Genomic DNA, 21,734 nt, shown 5'->3' on the forward strand with positions numbered 1-21,734 from the left:
ACAGGAAACCTTTCACAATCCATAGACAGACATCTCACCATACAATTTTTTTTTATTAGCCAGTGTGCTCTTCTGTTTGAAAAGATTTGGAAAACCTTGCCACTTTGATGATGGGCCTAACTATAATACAAGCAAGGGCAGCTCAGTGTGATGTAACATTCATAATCACTTTAATGTCTTATTGCACACTGGACCTTTCCTGCAATAAATGCTTATGTGGTCCAATAAAGTATCCTGTACTTCAGAACCATCCATAGTTTAAAAAATAAATAAAAAGGGGAACACTTCTAAAAGAAGCTGCACTAGTTATTCATGGCACATATATCACACTCACAAGTCTGTGTATCTTTATAATTACAGTTTGGAAGTACATTGCAGTAGGTTATATATAGTAGATATTAGTATAAATTATCACCAATGTCCCTAATTCAAATACAAACACATATTCACTTAAGTATGTACTTTTCATGCCTATTCACTTCAGCACGTACAATAATAATAATTCAATTAAAGCCAGATAATAATTCAATTATGTTACACATTGATAAAAGTACATTTTCAAAATTAACTATTATATAGGAAAGTTGGTCTCGACTTTTCCGCCCCATTTGCAATACTGACCACAGCACACCTTAAGCGGGAGGGCGGGGGGGGAGTTGTCTGGCTTGCAGGGGGAAGAGATATACCTTTTTAAGGGCAGAGGCTCGGACATTGCTACAGACACAGAGCAGGTCAGTGTGAGGATGCTGACTCACCCCCTTCCTCCCAGATGGGAGGTGCTGGTGCAAGCTGGGCAGGGGAAGCTCTCTTTCACCTGCACCAAGCAGAGCAGCACCCAAGCTCCCACCCTTAAAAGTGGCAAAATACCAGATGTGGTCAGGATCCGCTGGATCCACTGTGGGCACTGCAGTAGCCACTCCTTTCTCGGAGGGCTAGGAAGGAATTCTTCCATCACTGCCAGATTGGCCAAGGAAGAGTGAGAGTTTTTTCGCCTTCCCCACAGAGGGTTTGGGGAGGTGGGACTTAGTTGGGGCAAGCATGGAAGAGACTTAGACAACTCATTCTGTAAGCATGGCGCAGATGTCCAATGCAGGGACTCTGTAGGGAAGGGATAGAGTTATCAGATAAATGGTTTGGGTAAAGTATTTAAAGGAGGTGTTTGTTAAAGGAATGGAAACAGGGTTGTTTGGGGCTCCTATGACTGGGTCATAAGGGAGCTAATCCCCCACTCTTTATAGTCCACCTTAATCCTCATTCAAGGGGTCAGGGAGAGGGTAAGGTCCTAGCAGCAGGTTGGCTGGTGGACCAGGATGGAAAGTGGGGGAGCTGAGGGAAGACCCCTGGGTAGATATTGAAATGATCATGGAGTTACCTACACTGAACACTCATCTGCCGAGTACTCCCAGACAGTTAATAATAAAGTTGTTGCCTAATTAAACCATATCCAGTGTCTCCTGTCCTTCTTCCAGTATAGCCAGACAGTAGACACTAGTGAAGCATGCTGCCAAGTCATTAACTACAGGATACTTTCACTAAATCGCTCTGTCTTCCTTGTTAACTAGAATATTTGCTTTTGTGAGTATAAGCAAATTATTTGCATTTTAAATATCTTAAATTGTAAGAATAGAGATTACATGCTAGGTGATAAATCTGCAAATCTAAAAGGATGATATATAATTGAACAAAAATCAGAAACATATATAATACACACACACACACATTATCTTACTCCACCTTACTCTCTAGCATTGCCATATTAATTTATTTAAAATGTATTGTCAGCATAGACTGCTGTTATATATTTTAACTCATTTTCTTTATTAAAGCAAACACACGTACCCGCACGAACATGGGTCCAAACTGCAAAATTTGGATATAGAAGTTCAGGAACATTTAGATCTAGAATCGTTGTCTTTCTAATACAAATAAATCTTAAACCTAAAATAGCTAAACCAAACATTTTTTTTGTTTGGATACATCTGTAGATATGATGTGTGTAATTAATTGTTCAGTCAAAAATGCAATTCCATGGTGCATTTGATGATTTAGATACACAACAGCTTTAGTTCTCTGAGCTGACTAAAAATAGTGATTTTAATTTATTCCTGCTGCCTACAATTACTCACAACCATGTATTTTTAAATATTTCCAGTCTATAAAAATTACTAATTTTTGCCACTTCTGTTTATCTGCATTTAGACTTTGATTTGGATAAATTAAGCTCTCAAGTGTTCCTTGCTTTATGAAACTCTGCATGTTGTACACTTCAACACAAATAAATGACTTCTACCATTAGAGGTTTAAATAATGTAATGTATTTCATGCTCAGCCTGAAGCTGGATTCCAATGAAGTTGCTAATGCACGTAATGATTAAGTGTAACTCAAATACTAACTGTGTTGTTGAAAACATGACAGGCAATAATTTGGTCTATTATATTCTGCCATTTAATTGCCTAGTACAGACATTCTCTGACACGTTATGAAGCAATGATTTACAATTATTCAAGCTGCAAAGGTCAGAAAGTGACATTATAATCATCTACACAGAGATCCCTTCTAATGCACAAAAACTAGGTAATACCACACAAAAATAGTTTTACTGGAGTTGCAACTTTCTATTTAAGGTTTCTTAAAGAACACAAGAATAAATAGTTAATTTATAGTAGATTACAGCACCCCTAAAAACCCAATGTACATTTTCTCTGTTCCTATGGATAAGTTTAGAAATGAGCATGTTATTCGCAAGGCTAAATGCAAGCAAGTACAGTAAGTAAGTATCCTGATGCTAAAACTACCCACTCAAAAATCTGGAGTTAATGGAGAAAAAAAAGTCTACTAACCATTTATTTGCATTATGTCTGGTATCTTTTGACAGGTCAAAGTAGATCCCCATTAATAAAGCTATAGATAAATTAACACACCTGTTTTAGCTGCAAATATTTTCCTCAGATGATCAACCAATGTCATGAAAAGACTGGACTTTATACAGATTCTGAGACCACCAGACTATCTATAGCACCAATTATAGTGTCAAGATATAAACTGAAGTCATTTGCATCTTTAGGGCTTTTAAAACTATTCTCAAAGTTGACTAATATTAATATTACTAGTGCTGGCTTATTCAGCAGCACATCTAAAAATTTCTCCAAAGTTAAATGAGAAAAGGAATTTCAAAACATTTCTGGGAGGTGTGGAAATAAGAACCACAAGAAAGGGAAATCTGAGTAAAACTTCAAGAAAATCAAGACGAAGGTTGTCTATGCAAAAATACACTGTCGCTTCTTAAAGCACTGGACTATTATATCTGGAATCAGAATAATGACAATATGAAGATAATAAAACAAAAGTCTTTTAAACCGTGTGTGTGCATGGCTTTGTGCATGTTTTAAATGTTAAAAATATCCCCCAAACGTACCTGACACCAATTTTCTTCAGCAGATCCTTATTAAAAAGCCAAATTGAAAGACGGAAAGACAGAGAGAAAGAAGCACTCTTAGCTGAAACACGTTCCTATACATTCCCCCCCACCCCCCACTTAAAACAATAAAATCTGTTTCTGAAAGCAAAGGCAAGGGAAAAGTAGATGTATATGTTACCTATAAATTCTGTTCAAAATCTGAAGAACAATGTATTTTTCATGTTCTACCTGAGGCATACAATTTGAAAAGCACACGATAAACATAAGCACGCCACTGGGCAAATGAAACAAAAATTCTAAATGCTGGGCAACCACTAAGATTTGCTAATCTAACTCAAGTGTCTCAGGCAAATTAATAGCCAGATATTTTAAATTAAATTTAAATATGTAGCAGTTGACTACTCAGAAAATAGATACTACCCTCTCAAATAATGGATATATTTTCCAGTCGTGGATATGGGGAATGGAAAACAATCACAACACATCTGCCGACAAGGAAATGAGGAGCAGTTGGTTTATTTCAAATGTTAAAAGATTAGTGTTGTCCAATTTCTCTGTCAAGGAGTTTCTGCTGTGCAGCTGAAAAAAACCTATACTTAAATTAAAAAAGAAAACAGAAAATGGTTCTAGTTTTTCTATAGCTAGGTAAATTACCTTTCTGTGGCATACAGTACATATAATATATTCTGAGCAATTGAAATGTTTAGACAAGCCTAAAAGAATCAAGGCTGGTTTGGCATATTTATTTTTACAAATATTTTAGTTTCCGATCCAAAAGGAAATTGTACTTCTTCAAAACAATCAAGTGATATCCTGAGACTACAATAAACCACAACCTAGCACTGACATTTCACCTTGAAAAGGCTCCTGAACAGGTTCAACAGCATTTGAAAAACAATTTATCCTTACAGCTAGCAGAGGGCTTATTCCTATGAATCCAAAAGTCAGAGGATAGAATATTAACTACTGCAGAAAAGAAAACATAGTGCAGGACCTTCTGTTTGTGACAAAATTACAGAGTTAATGTTCCTGAAAGATCACTTCACCTCTTAAAGCATGATTTTTAAAAAGGTAAAATTTATAGCAATTAAAGCTAATGAAGAAATGCAGCATGAGCTGCTTATGTTCAGGAACTAATAGGTCCACTGAGCATTTCTAAGATTATTTAGCCATCAATGATAATGAATTGACATTGTCAGTGGTGTTAATGTACCAATGCTCTATAGTGCCACTAATCCGATAGCCAATCCTAGCAATTTTTTTATGTTGCTACTTTATTTTTTAACCTACGTACTCTTCTATCCTTTCAATTAATACAGCAGAAATACAGCACAAGCTATTATACTTTTTTCCCCCCTTCTTCCACATTAAGGATGGCATATTCATTATTTGGTCTACAGTTCAACTGCATTGGTCATTCCTTATTCTTCGAATCCATTTTAATTCTTCAGGATTGTTAGCTTCAGTGTAAAGATGTCTTTTCCAATTAAACCAATGTTAATATATAACTGTTAAAATACATTTTTGGTGCATATCAAGTGAAATGTGATGATTATTTAAACTGCAAAAGGACTAAACTGCACTATAAACCAGATTTTTGTGCGCAGAGGGTGGTGATGGTGGAGGATGTCTCTTTGGCTGGTTGTTTTATTATATATAAAATACACAGATCTATGTTGTAAATGAAGATTAGTGGCATAACTCTATACAACAATATAAATATATAGCTATTTGGCTACCAGTATGACATTTCAACAGCATGTAGTAAACAATTAGCCTAGCAAAGTGACTAATAGACTTAATTCCATAGCTTAAGTCATACAAATATGTTTTATTCTTGATAGTTATATGTTTTCTGTTGCAAGTTCTAAGAATATTTTAGTACCATGCCAATAATAAATAGGACTGAGCTTTTGATATCCGAAAATGTGCCAAATTCTCCTCACAATTAATTTCTTCTCTGTAGGGGATATGAACTTAATGATTTGGTGATTACAAAAGCTATTTCTCTGTTGATATGATAATTAAATAATACGCTAACTTTTCAATGTGAGTCAATGGGATGTTGAATTGTGAAGTAATAGACAAGTTTGTTGACAACTTTAAAGCAAAGTCTAAGCTTTGTTCTCTTTGTTTTTTGTGCACCTGTATTTGTTAATTATCCTTCACACAAAAGATACTGTAATTTATAGGGTAAAAACTGTTAACAGGATTTTTAAAATGCCTAAAAAGACGTCTATTAAAATGTCCCATGTTGCACTTGAATCTTGTAGCTAATATAAGAAGTAACAAAAGTCATCCTACTACTGATCTTATGTGAACTTAAGGACAAACTTCATATAAATTTACTTCATATTTAAATAAGTCAACCATCAATTACCCCAATTGAATAAAATCACCCAAATAACATTCCTTGCAAAATTATTTGTAAAATAGATAGATAAATCAGTGAAAATCACTCAGCTGCATTTTCAGCTGAAGATTCACTTGTCCTTTGAAATGTGAAACTCACTTTGTCCTGCAATAAATATGTATTGCAAATGATAACTACAAGAACCTCCTGCTGAATAATATCCCTAACATCACACCATACCATTCATGTGTGCAGTGCATTATCTAATTGAACCTGTGCTATTTTACACATTAGCCATAAGACCTCTACAGCAGGTGACACAGGTTTGCATAAAGTGTTTTTATATGATGCATATATTAGTTAATTCTCTCGCATAATAACATTAAAATATATTTTTAATCAGAAGTAGGGTATAAAAATCCAACTCTGAATGTCCTGTGATGTACCATATATGCCATGGCATTTTAAAACCTTTTAAACATTTCTGCTAAATTAATTAGTTTTGCATTAAGGAGTCTCAATGCCTCCTATTAAATGCAACACATTTGAAGGACAATTAAACATTATGAATGATCCTTCTGAAGAAATAACCATTAAGTAAGAAAGAAAAACAGGAATTTTTTGTAACAAACAAGAACACAAACATCTATTAAATACTTCAATTTTTTAAAAACATAGTATGCATGTAATATTTTATATCCAGTTGTCTGAAAGCCAGTCTTCTGTTTTGTTTTCCTAAGGAATGAAATCCCTAATAGAGCCCACAGATCTGTTAATGGAACTAAAATTATAACAGTACGGGGGTGGGGGGGGGAACGGGACACACCACATACACACAGAGTAAAGTCTGTATTATATATTTTTTATGTCTTTAAATGGAATTTACAGTTCTCCCTGGCAATGTGAATGAACATCCTATAATTTAGTCAATTTACAGATTACAGGTTCAAATTGACCTTGTAGCCCGTAAAATTGCTCATCTTCAGTGCAGGATTAGAAGTGGGAAAAGAATGTCATAACTGTATTTAAGGAATTTACCATAACAATGGAAAGGAGGATATGCATGCATAATTTTAGCCACTCTTGCTCACATCACAGTTTTGAATTCTGAAACAATGCATATCCTGCACTCTTCTCCTGGTTAACCATCGTAGAAACTGTTTCAATTTACTCACCCACAGACATGACACTTGTATTCCCTCATCCCAAGGTGCCTCTTGACATGGTTTCTGGCATCTCCGAGCTGAGCTGTTGCAAAGTGGCATATCTTGCACTTGAATGGCTTTGATCCTAAGTAAAATTTAGCATAAGATACGAGTTGAATTAGAATAATATATTACTCATGGTTAAAGAAATAAAAATTCCTTGGAAAAAATAACCTTTAAAAAATATATCCCACATTTACCGTTTAAGAATTTTGTCTCGCAAAAGAAGTTATTACATACACTTATCACTCCAGGGATACAGATATATACCATAGATTTCCCATTAAAGAGAATTTCCTTAAGTTCACTGAAATGACATTCCTTAAGCTCACTGAAACTACTTTCATATTGAACTTTTAATAACCATTTACTTTTTATAAAGAGTATTAAAATCAGAAGACGATATACTAGGACGATACCATTTAAATGAGGTGATCAACGTTTTTCTACACCTTTCCCCATTTTCAAAATAGCTAAGTCAATTAATGGCCATAAAAAGTTTGGATGAAAGATGTAAACTTAAAAATATCCTTGTTCTTAAAGTAAATATGTATGATAAGTTCATTTAATTTTACTGTATTCCTCTGACTTTGAATAGATTTCACAGTAACATTGGTATTTCAAATTTCTTCTGTCATGCCTAGAGAATGATTCATCGCCTTGCTATTGTAATGACATGCAATGTATGACTATACAGTGGGTAAAATATTATGCCTTTATGACTGCTTTATGGTCAAGAATTTATGCTTCTGCAAACCAGAAGTATTGACATTTTGCTTATTATTTATTTTAAGAACAAACTTTATTATTAAATGGCCAGTGAAAACCAAAGAATTATTTTTAAAAAATGTCTAATGAAGTAGGAATAACCTATTCTGTTTGAACATATCAGGCCAGGAAAAAGTCTGTACAGAAATAATGTATCTTGATTAACACTGACTCCCCAGTCAAGATGAGAAAGTTGCATTACAACTGCGGTATAATGGTTAAATGTGGCAGATGTCCATTCGTAGGTTACTAAGCAATGACACTTTATTTTAAAGTATGCTGTAACACTTTCCAATTTTCTAACTAGTAAATCCTTAAAATCAATAAATCAAAATCACAGAATTGCATTTAAAATTAAGTACAACATGTTCAGAGATTCTTCAAATTATGTTTAGTATGTTTTGTGAAGTATGTCTTCCAATAGAGTTAAGCATAATATGAAATATGTGATCTTCAATAAATACACATAAAGACTCTGATAAGAAAAATGTTATAGTATATCATACTTGATCAATGAACCTTTGTGCTGTGTCCTTGAAAATAGAATATCCTCCAAGAATACTTTGTTGAAATTGAGGATCTTAGTAAAAAATTTTAGAGTCTTAAATTTCAATTTAATTCCCAAAAGCTGATGAAAAATGAAGCATTTAATTTTAATCTTCTAGCAGAAATAAAAAAGTCAACAGTACTAAGCACAGGCAGACAAGGTTGAATATTTCACAGTTCAATGACAATGAAGCCAGATCTCTTAATACTTCCATTTCTACTGTTAGAAGATGTAAAAAATATTTAGCACCTGAATGGTTATATCTAGTCAGCTTTATATGTTTAAATGTCAAAAGCAGGTTGAGACTGCAGCTAACAGCAATCACATTCTATCAATCACACTGAAAAACCCCAGTTTATTTAAATGATCCTGATAAAACTAAATTAAACATTAATTTGGTGACATTCCAAATCAACACTGTATTCTATAAAGGGACCCATGCAAATAAAATAAGTTTGAATAGTGTCAATATACCTTCACATTAAATAAAAAACGTTAAAGTTGATGTTCTAACTTATGAGCTTCAAGACTAATTACACAATTAATAATATCAAGGCTATAGCTAGATATGATGAGAAAAAAAAAACCTCTACCAGTAGTTATATTGCCATTTTATTTCACAGAATTCAAATATCCTGTGGATTCAACTCTATTTTTTTTGGTTTCTCTCTCACACAGATTAAATTGTAAATTTGTTCCTCTTTCTGTTACTGCGGGTATCCCACAGGGCTCTGTATAAGACCTTTGCTGTTTTCAATTTACATGACTCCTTTGTGAAAAACTATAGTTCAGTCCAGTCTTAGTGTTCATTGCTACACTGTGCTGACAATACATAAATGTATTTTTCTGTTGACTGCTCTCAACTAAAAATCACTGAGGCCTTGACAATTTTTTTCTCACATACACAGCTGAATGTCTGTTAACATCTCCATTTAAACACCATGAAAATTCAAGTACTGGAAGGTTACAGCCAGTACTTATTGTCTGAAACAAAAACAGTAAAGGTCCTTTTAACTTGGTGGCACCAAATTTGGTCCAAAACCTCTTCTGGGTAGAACAAATCTATACATATATATTTTATACCTAACATATAAACTTTAGATTCATAAAGTCAAATCAATGGGGCAAAACTCTGCATTTTCTGAACGAGTACTTAAAACAATATTTTTCCCAACCTAGATTTTTCTTGGCCATATTTTTATTATCTCAGTACTTTCTTTATTCTGTGAAATGAGACACATTGTTCACTGGCTTTACACTTGGTTCTTAATTAATTTCAAAACAGTTGTAATACCTTCATTTACAGCACCTTTCCAACGAAAGAGCTTTAATAAATATAGGGATCATATCACCCACAACCTGTGGTGTGGAAACAGAGCAGCCGTCGTGTGATAGCAACATCACTCTTTAAAAGGGAAATGAAAAAAAATAGAAACTACAGAAAATGTAGAAGGCAGAATATAATGATTTGTGGTGCAATCTCACCAGACCACTGGAGTTAATAAACTTAATTCTGGTGAAAGGCATCATGGGTCTCCAGTGACAAGAAATATTCAAAGCCTCAGTTTTAAGCCTCCAACAATGTCATTTACAGTGCCAAAGTATTCACTAGCACCATGCATTAACATAGAGTGAGGAGTATCACCTACTGAGTTATCAACACCATACTTTCTACCGTACTTGGGCTTTTGTGTGTGTGTGCCATCCCTTATTTAGCTTGAGAAATCTGATGAAATCCCAAACATCTGCACGCAGTATTCAAGGTGTGAGCGTACCATGGATTTATATACAGGCAATATGATATTTTCTGTCTTATTATCTATGCCTTTCTTAATGATGCCCAACATTCTGTTCACTTTTTTGACTGCCGCTGCACATTGAGTGGATTATTTCAGAGAACTATCCACAATGACTCCAAGATCTCTTTCTTGAGTGGTAACAGCTAATTTAGGGTACATCTATACTGTGACAGACCCAGACCAGTGGGGTACAGGAGTCTGGCAGAGGGCAAATATACTGGTCACTGGATGAGTAGTTTTCTGTTCCCTGAGTGACCAGAGCAGCGGCTGCACTAGCGTAATCAGGAACCTGCTAGAACCAGTTAAGGCAGGCAGGCTAATTAGGACACCTGGAGCCAATTAAGAAGAAGCTTCTAGAAAGGCAGGCTAATCAGGACACCTGGATTTTAAAAAGGAGCTCACTTCAGTTTGTGGTGGGAGTGTGAGAAGCTGGGAGCAAGAGGCGCAAGGAGCTGAGAGTGAGAGGGTGTGCTGCTGGAGGACTGAGGAGCACAAGCGTTATCAGACATCAGGAGGAAGGTCCTGTGGTGAGAATAAGGAAGGTGTTTGGAGGAGGCCATGGGGAAGTAGCCCAGGGAGTTGTAACTGTCATGCAGCTGTTACAGGAGGCACTATAGACAGCTGCAGTCCACAGGGCCCCTGGGCTGGAACCCGGAGTAGAGGGCAGGCCCGGGTTCCCCCCAAACCTCCCAATTGACTTGGACTGTGGGTTCTCCCAGAGGGGAAGGTCTCTGGGCTGTTCCCTAACCCACATTGTGAATCTCTGAGGCAAGAAAATCCGCCAATAAGCACAGGACCCACCAAGATAGAGGAGGAACTTTGTCACAATACTTACCCGCTGGTTCGGCGGCAAGCAATCAATCTCCTGGGATCGATTTATCGCGTCTTGTCTAGACGCGATAAATCGATCCCGGAAGTGCTCGCCGTCGACGCCGGTAATCCTGCTCCACGAGAGGAGTAGGCGGAGTCGACGGGGGAGCCTGCCTGCCGCGTATGGATCCGCAGTAAGTACCTTTAAGTTCGAACTAAGATACTTTGACTTCAGCTACGTTATTCACGTAGCTGAAGTTGCGTATCTTAGTTCGAACTGGGGGCTTAGTGTGGACCAGCCCTTAGACCCCATCATTGTATATGTATAGTTAGGATTATGTTTTCCAATGTGCATTACTTTACATTTATCAACATTAAATTTCATCTGCCATTTTGTTGCCCAGTCACCCACTTTTGTGAGATCCTCTTGTAGCTCTTCACAGTCCGCTTGGGACTTAACTATCTTGAGTAGTTTTGTATCATCTGCAAATTTTGCCACCTCACTGTTTACCCCTTTTTCCAGATCGTTTATGAATATGTTAAATAGGACTGGGCCCAGTACAGTACACCACTATTTACCTCTCTCCATTCTGAAAACTGACCATTTATTCCTACCCTTTGTTTCCTATCTTTTAACCAGTTACCAATCCATGAGAGAACCTTCCCTCTTATTCCATGACTGCTTATTTTGCTTAAGAGCCTTTGGTGAGGGACCTTGTCAAAGGCTTTCTGAAAATCTAAATACACTATATCCACTGGATCTCCTTTGTCTGCATGCTTGTTGGCCCCCTCAAAGATGACAGGGCTGTAGGTGATTTTACCTCAGAAATTCTGATTGTTAATTAAGATTATAGGACCTCCTTGAATTGTAAGTAAAAAAGTCTTCCACCTTTACTATTCCTTTTGTTTTATTTTACACTTCCTCATTTTCACTTGTCAATATGTGATGGACTTGCTTGTTATCTCCTCTCTGGCATAATAACATCCCTTCTCATTTGCTATGTGAAAATCTCTTGGAATTAATTTAAGGCATTTTGAAAACACTCTGTATTCTACTATTTGGAATCATTAGTAATATTTTTCCACCCTCCAAAAAAAAGCTACTAATGATTCCAAATAATATAAAATAGAGGGTTTTCAATATTGTGTGTGAGGGGGGAGGAGAATGTTCCTGAAGTAAGATTTAGCAAGAAGAGGAATAAGAAATAGGAAAACTCATCTCGTATGATACAGCTGGTGTTACAGTAGTGCAGGTGAGATAGGGAAACATATTGTACTTGTTTGTCCTGCTAGGTTTAACCAAGACACAATATGCAGTATAGTACGGTAGGTTTCTTCCTCCTGCCACCATTCTTGCTTACCAAAAACCATTTATTTCTTATCAATTGCTTTCATTGTGATAAAAATGGGAAGAAGAGGTTATATAAAACATACAGTAAATCACAAATATGAAAACAGGATTTGGAAGGGTAAGCTCTCTTCCAGTTAACTATTAATAAAAGTCCCAGCATTATTATTTCATTTGCATAAGCAAAGTTTCAGAAAAGCAATTCATTTTAAGGTGCTGAGAAAAGAGAGCACAGATTAAAACCTGTTCTGTAACTTTCCCCCGAAAATGACTTGCAAAATGAAATGGTAGATTTGTATTCAATTCCCAGAAGCCTGCTGTTTTGTATGTTTAGGGCCAATCTAAAGCACAATAAAAATACACTTGGTGATCAGACCCTTACAAGATGTTAAAAAGTATGCTAACTTTTACTAAATGTTACAATCAATGATGTAACTTATGTAAGTAGGGTTGCTTTGTCATATATTGATAGTTACCTCACTTTCACATCCACATTAACTTGATTTTAAATGCAATTAATACATATAGTCAAGGAAGACTAATGGACTACATTCTGCACTTAACCTGGTGGACATTTTCAAATGGCACAAGTGACCAGTGCAAACCTATTTTGCATTGTAAACGACTAAATAAATCTTAATGGATTAAGAATGATCAGCTATCAACACACAAGGGAAATTAAGTGCTGAAATGCCTACATTGATTATTTTAAATTATTAGCCTTACTCTGTTCTTGAATTTGTATGCTTTTAGTGAGCTTTAACACATTTACAAGACTTATTGACTATAATTACAAGAGAATTCAAGTAATGGACACATCAATTATAAGCAACATGTCTTGACCAGACAGTTGCATAAAGAATTCTAAAGAGAGCTCCATTAGCATCTTCCCCTTAGTTTTATTCAGTTTTATCTGCCTTAAGAGGGCATATTAAGGGCTTATACAGCTGTTCTGACCATGTGAACATGCCTGTGCTTCTAAAGACTTAACTTCATATTCAAAAGTTACATGTTTGCTGAAGCATTACACATAAATACATTATTGACAGGATAGAAATGATGTTGAAAGTACTAAGCATGTGTATAAATAGTCAGTGAAAATTAATACTCCTATTTACACTAACATACCTGAAGATGTTTGAAATGCAATGTCCATGCTCCCCTAGATTAATTTTAAACATGTTGTCCAGTCATGGCCTTGCCTTCTTCTATGAAAACTTACAAAACTATTTTAGGATTATGCCAAGAATTATTATTCTTTTATAATGTTTCTTGTTTCTTACCTTTTTGTTCTCTTGCTTGTAACCATGCAATAAGTTTCAAATTCTGCATGAATTTAAACTATAGCTTCCATAATAAGCCATTATTTAAAAGTACAGTAAAATAAACCTTACAGTTTTAATGAAAATATGTTCATTGAAATGTGAATTTATTATTCAAATCCACTCATAAATTCAACCATGGAGACACCACTTGTCTAAGCAGAGCTCAGTGATTTAGAAAAGCTGTCTATTTAAAATAAAGAATGTATGGCAGGTTTATAGAAACATAGCAGTGAATTTTTACATAAATTTAGAACTACAGCTTATGCATTTTCTGCAAAAATGTTTTTAAATTTTCCACTTAAAATTGAACATAAAAAGGAATGGAAAGTGTGATACAGCACATAAACTAAAGCAGGTGCTATATCCATGTGTACCACATTGACATTACATACCATCTTCTAAAAACTATTTCCAATTTTTAATAACATTTTCTATGACAAAATTTTGTTGCATAATATATATATATATATTTGTCAAGGAATGATGCAATATCAAATGACTGTCACTGAAGCATTAAATGTAAAAGTTTAACTTTTAATTCAAATGAAGTAAACCATTTTGAAACTTTTAGCAACTATAAGGGAGACAAGTTATGAAGAACTGCTAATGTGTTCTCTAAAACCCAAAGTGCTGCATAGTAATAACATAAGAACCAATTAATTATTAACACCTGGAATAAGGAGAAAATTCTTATGATTTTTTAAAGGCAATATGGTAACCACACTTAAGCACTTTTAAGGAAATTACGAGAAACCCTCCGAGTTTCCTGCCCTCTGACCACCATAGTTCCTGTCACATAGATACTTTTGAATTTCATCAATAGCTCAGGAGACAGCACACATTCACAAGGCTATATGAATTCTGGATTATCTGAAACATTAAAGAGATTAACAAGGAAAAGTATGGCAGATGCAGAGGAAAGATAGATCATAATCCACTTCTGTCAAAAGATATTGGCTGCAAATTTTATGCTTACATACCTGTATGGGTTCGAATGTGAGCTAGGAATGCCATGGAATTGCTACTTCTGCACATCTTGCCACAATACTTGCACACATTGCCTTGATTTTCCTCTCTTTCTCGGTTGATTTGCTCAGTGTCTTCCACAATGTACTTATTCACCTCCCGCAGTAATTCTTCATGTTGTTCTTTAATATGAAGAAACAAATTCTGTTCAGAATCAAAGGGCTCAGTGCACTTAACACATTTAAAGGTGGCGCCTCCTTCCGGTAACTCTTCCACACTTGCCTGTTCATTTCTCATGTGACCAGCACTAGCCAAGTGCTGGTGAAGGTTGCTTTCTGTGTAAAATGATTTTCCACAGAGTAAACAATGAAAATGTTTCTCTTTTGAAGGATGCTTCATGGCTATGTGAACATTTAGTCCACTTAAACCATCTGCTAAAAAACCACAGTCATCACAACGAATACGTGTCGATTCCCCAAGAGGATTTCCTTCAGATTTCTTCTTTTTCCCACCACCTTGTGAGCTATCTATTTTTACAGTTATCTCACTAACTTTCATTCCACCTGACATCTGTCCTTCATCGGAGTGGTCAGTGGACTCTCCATCTTGATGACTTTTTAATCTTACTATAGAAGAATCAAACTGGCCAAAATTTTGCATTGCCTTTCCTTTATCATCAGTACTGATAACAGTTTCCAAAGCCTCATTACTAGTTTCTTGCATGCCTTCAGCTGTTGAGCCATCTGCCTCCCAAATGCTGTTGTTTATAGTTACTTCTGCTTCATGTTTTGCCTCCATAAGGGCTTCCTCCTCCTCTACAGTAGGATCCCTTCGGAAGCTTCTGTCACCCTCTAAGCTATGTACATTTTGAACAGTATTTCTAATGTTTTCATCAAGATTTGACTGCTCTGCTAAATTATATGTTTCTGGAAGAGCTGGCACATGTGGAGAACTTTCTGTAAGTAATTCTTCTTCAAGAACTTCAGTATTTTTATACTCGTTTTCAAGGTTTTCTCCATTTTCTTCTAAAGTTTTCCCACTTTTTTTGGAATCCAAGTTTGGGGCATTCATGTCATTTGAAACATTTTGATTTTCTACAGTGCAATGGAAATTTGAATTGATTGGATCTTGCCCATTTTTCTGCAAATCACAAATGACTACTTCTTTAAGAGGTATCACCTCACTAAGTTTAACTTCATCTTTTTGAGATGTTTGTTGGAAGACTTCATAAAGGGGATTTGCTCCTCCATTCGATTCCTCCTCAACTTCAACTCCTATTGCATTGTGGGCACCATCTTGTTTCGAAATTTCTGAAGATGTATTTCCATCTAAGACAGTACAGTCAGCTAAGCTTTTCAGAGTTTGATCGTCCTGAGCTTTAGCATTGTTGACATATTTTGTTTCATCTGAAACTGTCTGAAATTCTTCTGTGTCTTGCTGATGATCCTTTGGAGACATAACAGAGGTTTCTTTGGCAATATCTGTTGTATCTGCTTCCTCTCCAGAGGAAGAACAAACATAAGATTGTCTTTTAATTTTATGCTTCTCTGTTGCTGCGTGCCTACTCATCTCTCGACGAGTGACTGCATAGTAGTCACAAGCCATGCAGTAGTATTCAAATTCTTTAGTATGCTTCCTTTTTACATGCAGCTCTAGAGAAGAAGATGAATGAGCAACAAACTCACAGTGTACACATTTATTGTCATTTGCACCTGTAACTCTTCTCTGAAAACATGGGTCACCATCTTGAGTAACATTACTTGGCTCCATAAATACATGCTGTTTTATATTTATAGGGTTCTTAGTATACTGCAGATCTGGGAGTTGAGATACATTGTCAACTTCTACCTCAATGGAGTTTCCCTGGTCTTCTTCCTGATTTTCTAAGACTGAAGTATCCAAATCCGATGACTGGCTATCATCCTCAACATGTTCATTCAAAATATCCATTGGGCTGTTGATCTTCTTGCTAATGGAGTCAAGATTACCTCCTTCTGGGCAAACAACTACCTCTGTGTTTTGTTTTCCATTAGCTTCTATTTCAACACGACCTTTATGTTTCTTGGTGGCACAATGACGTTCCATGTCACCTTTGGTTACAGTATAATAATTGCAAACTTTACACAAATAGCTGTACTGGTGACTGTGCTTTCGTCTAATATGTACAGTCAAGTTGGTAACACTGGAGGCCAAAAGACCGCAGTGGGTGCATGTCCTAGAAATGGTGCCTTTGGGTCTCCCTCTCTTTGGTGCATTGGCCAAAACTAACTCACTGTCTTTGGTAATTTCACCTGATGGAACCAGTTCTTTATTTGTGGATGTGTTATCCACAGTAGAAGACGGTGCCTGTATACTTTCTTTATCTAATTCAGTCTTTACATTGCCAGAAGTGGAAGGCTCCATTACTTTTTTAACATCACTTGCATCTACACATACCCTTTCAATACATTCCTCAAAACGTAAACCAATATTGTTTTTCCTGGCATTTTCAAGGTGCTTGCTTCTTTTAATATGCTTTTCCATTCCTTCTTTGCTCAGTGAATAAAGGTTACATGCTTTGCAAAGAAAATGATATTCCTGTGCATGTCGCAGTTTTATGTGTCTTGTAAGAACTGTGGAGGATCTTGTTTTATAAAAACACTTTTTACATTGAAATTGGGTTTTATTGAGAACAGAATGCTTTAATTCATTTCCATGATTTATCATGCAAGGCTTTGGGGGCTCATCCTCCATGGTCACTTCTATTTCATCTACAATTTTTTGGAGCTTATTATTTGATTCCAGTGTAGTATAAGCTGCAGTTTGCAGAGACAAATCAGTGCTAATTGATTGAGAAGTATTTTGTTGAGCCAATAAACTAATATGCTTCTCAGTTGTTTTATGATCTATCAGTTCTTCCTCAGTTAGAAAATACAGATTGCAAATAATACAATTATGGGGCATATTATGCTCTTCACTCATGTGGGTTCCAAGGCTTGTATCATTCAAGCAAATAAATGAACAAAGGTGACAATTAAAATTACAACACCCCATTTGATGTTTATTACTTTGACAGTGTTGTTCAAAGTCCCCCCTGATTGCACAGGAATAGTTACATGTTTGACAATGAAAATGCATTTCTTTTGTATGATGTCTTATAACATGAATTTCCAAACCTTTTCTGTTCTGAAAAACAATACCACAGTAAATGCAAGTATGTAGAACTTTGTTGTCAGCAACAGGTTTCATCTGAGAATCCTCAGTTTTTGTAGTGCTAGGAGAACTGGTATTTGTCCTATCTTGACTCAGAGCCTGTATTTCTGTGGTAGCCTTACACTGACTGTTAATGTCATCATCATCATCCATTTCTAACTCTCTAGGCGATTTGGGCGTTAAATTACTTGGTTTAAGCTGGGTCCTGAAGTTGTGTTTCACCTGTGTTCGGTGAGATTTGGGTTTGCCTCTTTTACTAAAATCCAGCAAACTATATCTTCCTTTAACCTGCTTTTTTAATCTAAAAGAGCCACTTTGTCTGAAAGAAGTTCTTAGTGATAAAATATTTCTCTTATGTCCTGATCTATCAAATCTCCTTGTGTTTAAACTGCCAATTATCTTTTGGGTACTTCTGGTGGGCTCTTGTTTATTCAAATTTTCTTCTGAGGACCCTGATATTTCTAGCTTTTCAGCCTGGAGTTCATGAGTTCCTTCTACACTGAAGGAAAACTCTTTTTCCTCTGTAACAGCCTCTGATTTTTCAGTGGAAATATTTTTAGATGTTATCATTTCGACAAGAAGTTCACTGCCATCACTTTGTTTAGAAAAGCTTACTTTCGAATCCTTCAGATTATTGCTAGCATTTAATTCTTTTGAATCAGCAGTTCTTGTCTTTGATTTATAGGGCCCAGATTTTGCTCTCACTTTCTTCTTTTTGACTGCCGTATACTGCTTTTTATGAATGGTTCTTTTTGTCAATCTCTTTACAAATCCTCCTCGTGCAGCAAGATGTTGACGCCGAAGGTGCGTCTTGCCAAGGAAATGAGAACGTAGGAGATTCTCCTCACCACACTGAAAACCACAGAGATCACAGCAAAATATTGATTGTCCGTGAGCCTGCTTGATATGTGTTTGTAAAGCTAAACTGTATTCTGCTTTATAACTACAGTGGGGACACACATGCTCTTTGGGTTGTTTTGAGTGGCTTTCTTGAATATGTTTTTCCAAATCAGGGTAAGAGGGGAAAAACTGATCACAAGTTTTGCATTTAAGAACTTTATCTATATTGCCAACTGTACAGCTAACACTAATTTCTTCCACTTGGAAAGTACTTTCAGGAACAGCAGATGGAACTTCTTGTGAATCTTTACTTTCCAAATGAATTTTCAGTGCAGTAGCATCAGCAGCTTTGAAATCACAATGTGGACACAAGGAATTTGAAAGAACTGTGTCACCACTGACACAGTCACTCACTGCTACCTTTTTTATGGCTCCATCTATTATATTATCTGTTTCTGCAATTGACTCCTGCCTAACTGTGAGTTTGAGTGATTTGCCTTCACTGCCTTTAGTATGTTTTGAAAAATCCAGCTTTATTCTTTTTGAGATAGGTTCATTTTCAAATTGGTCCCCTTCAGTAATTTCTAGGCTAGTTGATTCTAATAATGCCCTTTTGTTTTTGCCATTCTCTTCTCCTTTCTTCTCAAGGCTCCTATGCACTCCATCAGATAAGGACCTTGTTTCCTGGTTAGATAAGGAATCACATTCAGCATTTTCTACTGAAACATTTTTCATTGAATCTTCTGTCAGATCAGTTTGTAAACTCCCATCAACTTCATCACTCTTCTGATTTTCCTCTGCATCCATTTTTCATGAAGGCAGCACAGTTCTAGTATCAGAAGTAGCTCATTTGGCTGTACTAGTACCTATAAAATAAAAGAGTTTTATTAGTCTTTTGTACACACATAAAACAAACATAATTTGCTAATACCCCAGGTATAGGCTAACAACAACAATCTGATCTAAAGTGTCATGGGGACAGCCATAATTAAAGGTATTGGCCAGCATTTTCAAAAGGACTGTCTAAAACTAGAGATAAGGTGGGTGAGGTAATATCTTTTACTGGATCACTTTCTTTTGGTGAGAGAGACAATCCTAAAGTTATGGCACTTAAATCAAATTCACATATAGGCATCTAAATAATGGCCATGCTTTAAAGCCAGACTGTGGAGCCATTACTCATTCTGGTGAGCACTTATTTGAGTAAAATCACTGGCTTCAATAGGACTATTTGTGTGAGCAAGTGCTCAAACGGGAGAAAGGGTTACACAATTTAGCCATAAGTCGTATTGTGCAACGAGAGCTACAAGTGCTTAGCACCCCTGAAAATTAGGCTACTTTTACTTAGGCGTCTAAATAAAGATTTAGTTGTCCATACTTGGGCACGCAAGTTTGAAGTCTGACCTTTATTTCTGGCAGCCTTGACATAGCACTCTAAGTTACTATGGCCTTCAGCAAAGAGGACAACAGATAATCCACCTTTTCCAGAACTAGAGATTTCAGAATAAAAAAAGCTGACTAACCCCAAATTAAAAAACTCTAAAGACAGAATTGACCGTGATTAAGACCTGTTGGATAAACTGAAGAATCAAGAAGGATTTGGCTAAATATCATCTTTTAAGCTTTACCAGTATAAGCCCCTCCTTCCTTCCTCTGCCCACATCCCATGCCACAGCATGAGAGGAAGAGAGTGTGACCACTACTGATGGAGGAAATGAAGCCATGTGATTGCCAAAATGCTACCACTAAAACCACCTGTCATTTCCAAGGGGAAAAGTTAACAATAGGACACATTTTCCAGTGGGAGAAAGACAAGTAACAGAAGTGCCAGAGGGTAAGGAAAGAAAAAAACATGTGCTTTCTCTCAAAAAAACCCAAACCCCTCCACCACTACAGAAGCCGAAACCTCCAGTCCAGCAGCCAAAAACCTCCTTTCCGCTAACAACTGTCAATACAACTCTTCCCCAACAGCCCAGTGTGATCCTCCTCTCCATGTCAAAAGAAGGCAGATCCATTCCAGATACAGAATCCTCCAACTGCCCCCTGAACAAATTCTGTGGAAATCTGTCATTTTTGTGTGTGTAATAAAAAGAAAAAACATTCCAAACCTGAAGTATATATTAAAATAAAAATTAAAGTAATAAAGTTAATATGATTTGATTGAATACTCTATTTTAAATATATAATTCAATAAAAATCTATGTTTTTCTATTTACCTTATACTACCATAAAAACATCAATTTGCCACTGAACCCAGAGTTAGTGAGCTGCCAAATTTTGGTTCCGTTTCCACTGAATGCATGAGCCCCTGACCATAACTGTATGTGCATTCTGATAGCAATAAATAATTCCAAAGCTGATCCAGACAATAGTGTACAGCAGTGTTTCCCAAACTTGGGACGCCGCTTGTGTAGGGAAAGCCCCGGCAGGCCGGGCCAGTTTGTTTACCTGCCGCGTCTGCAGGTCCGGCCAATCGCAGCTCCCACTGGCCGCAGTTCGCTGCTCCAGGCCAATGGAAGCTGCTGGAAGCGGCGCGGGCCAAGGGATGTATCTTCAAAAAGAGCTGCATCAATTTTTACCAGCTGAGAACTGAGCCCTTAAAGTGAGGTTAACTCTGAAAAGTGACTCTGTACAGCACTCAGTGACTACATTTCAAATGTAATCAGATTGCAAGGTATATATATATAAACTGTCACCAGTGCAAATTCAACCTGAGATTTGAAAGGCAAGCTGCACCCTCTCTGGCTCATGCCTCATCATCAGTAGCAAAGATTCTGGAACTTGATGATTAATCAAAGCATGTGCATAACTTAACAAGTAGTTCTGTTGAGGTCAATGAGATTTAAACACATACTTAAAATTAAGATATATTGAAGAGTTTGGGCTGAATCAGGGTCTTAAAACATTTTTAATGTTCACTGTCCTATCGCAGCATTGGCTCTGTAGCACTGACAAAAGTAAACTTATTTTTATCAATAAAAGTTAGCAAGTAATACTTGGAATATATGCAGGGTGCATATCTACAGAGCAACAAGGTCCCATTTTTAAAGAGCCATTTTTCTGACCATTTTCACATTATAAGAAGGATCATTACTGTAGATCAGGAGAGGGCAAACTTTTTGGCCTGAGGGCCGCATCGGGTTTCGTAAATTGTATGGAGGG

General features: G+C 36.3%; 1 protein-coding gene across 1 annotated transcript in view; it reads right to left on the reverse strand.

Moving 5' to 3' along the window:
* ZNF407 (zinc finger protein 407) overlaps window positions 1–21,734 on the reverse strand; it is a 442,750-nt gene that overhangs the window by 392,223 nt on the left and 28,793 nt on the right. The window contains exons 2-3 of the mRNA XM_024212187.2: window positions 14,555–19,438; window positions 6,948–7,062 (exon numbers count right to left, since the gene is read on the reverse strand). Of these exons, the coding sequence (XP_024067955.1) occupies window positions 6,948–7,062; window positions 14,555–19,379 (4,940 nt within the window). The 5' untranslated portion in view covers window positions 19,380–19,438. The remainder of the gene's footprint in view (window positions 1–6,947; window positions 7,063–14,554; window positions 19,439–21,734) is intronic.

Source organism: Terrapene carolina, unplaced genomic scaffold (assembly GCF_002925995.2).
Source record: "Terrapene carolina triunguis isolate 2854851 unplaced genomic scaffold, T_m_triunguis-2.0 Scaffold58, whole genome shotgun sequence".
NCBI lineage: Eukaryota > Metazoa > Chordata > Testudines > Emydidae > Terrapene > Terrapene triunguis.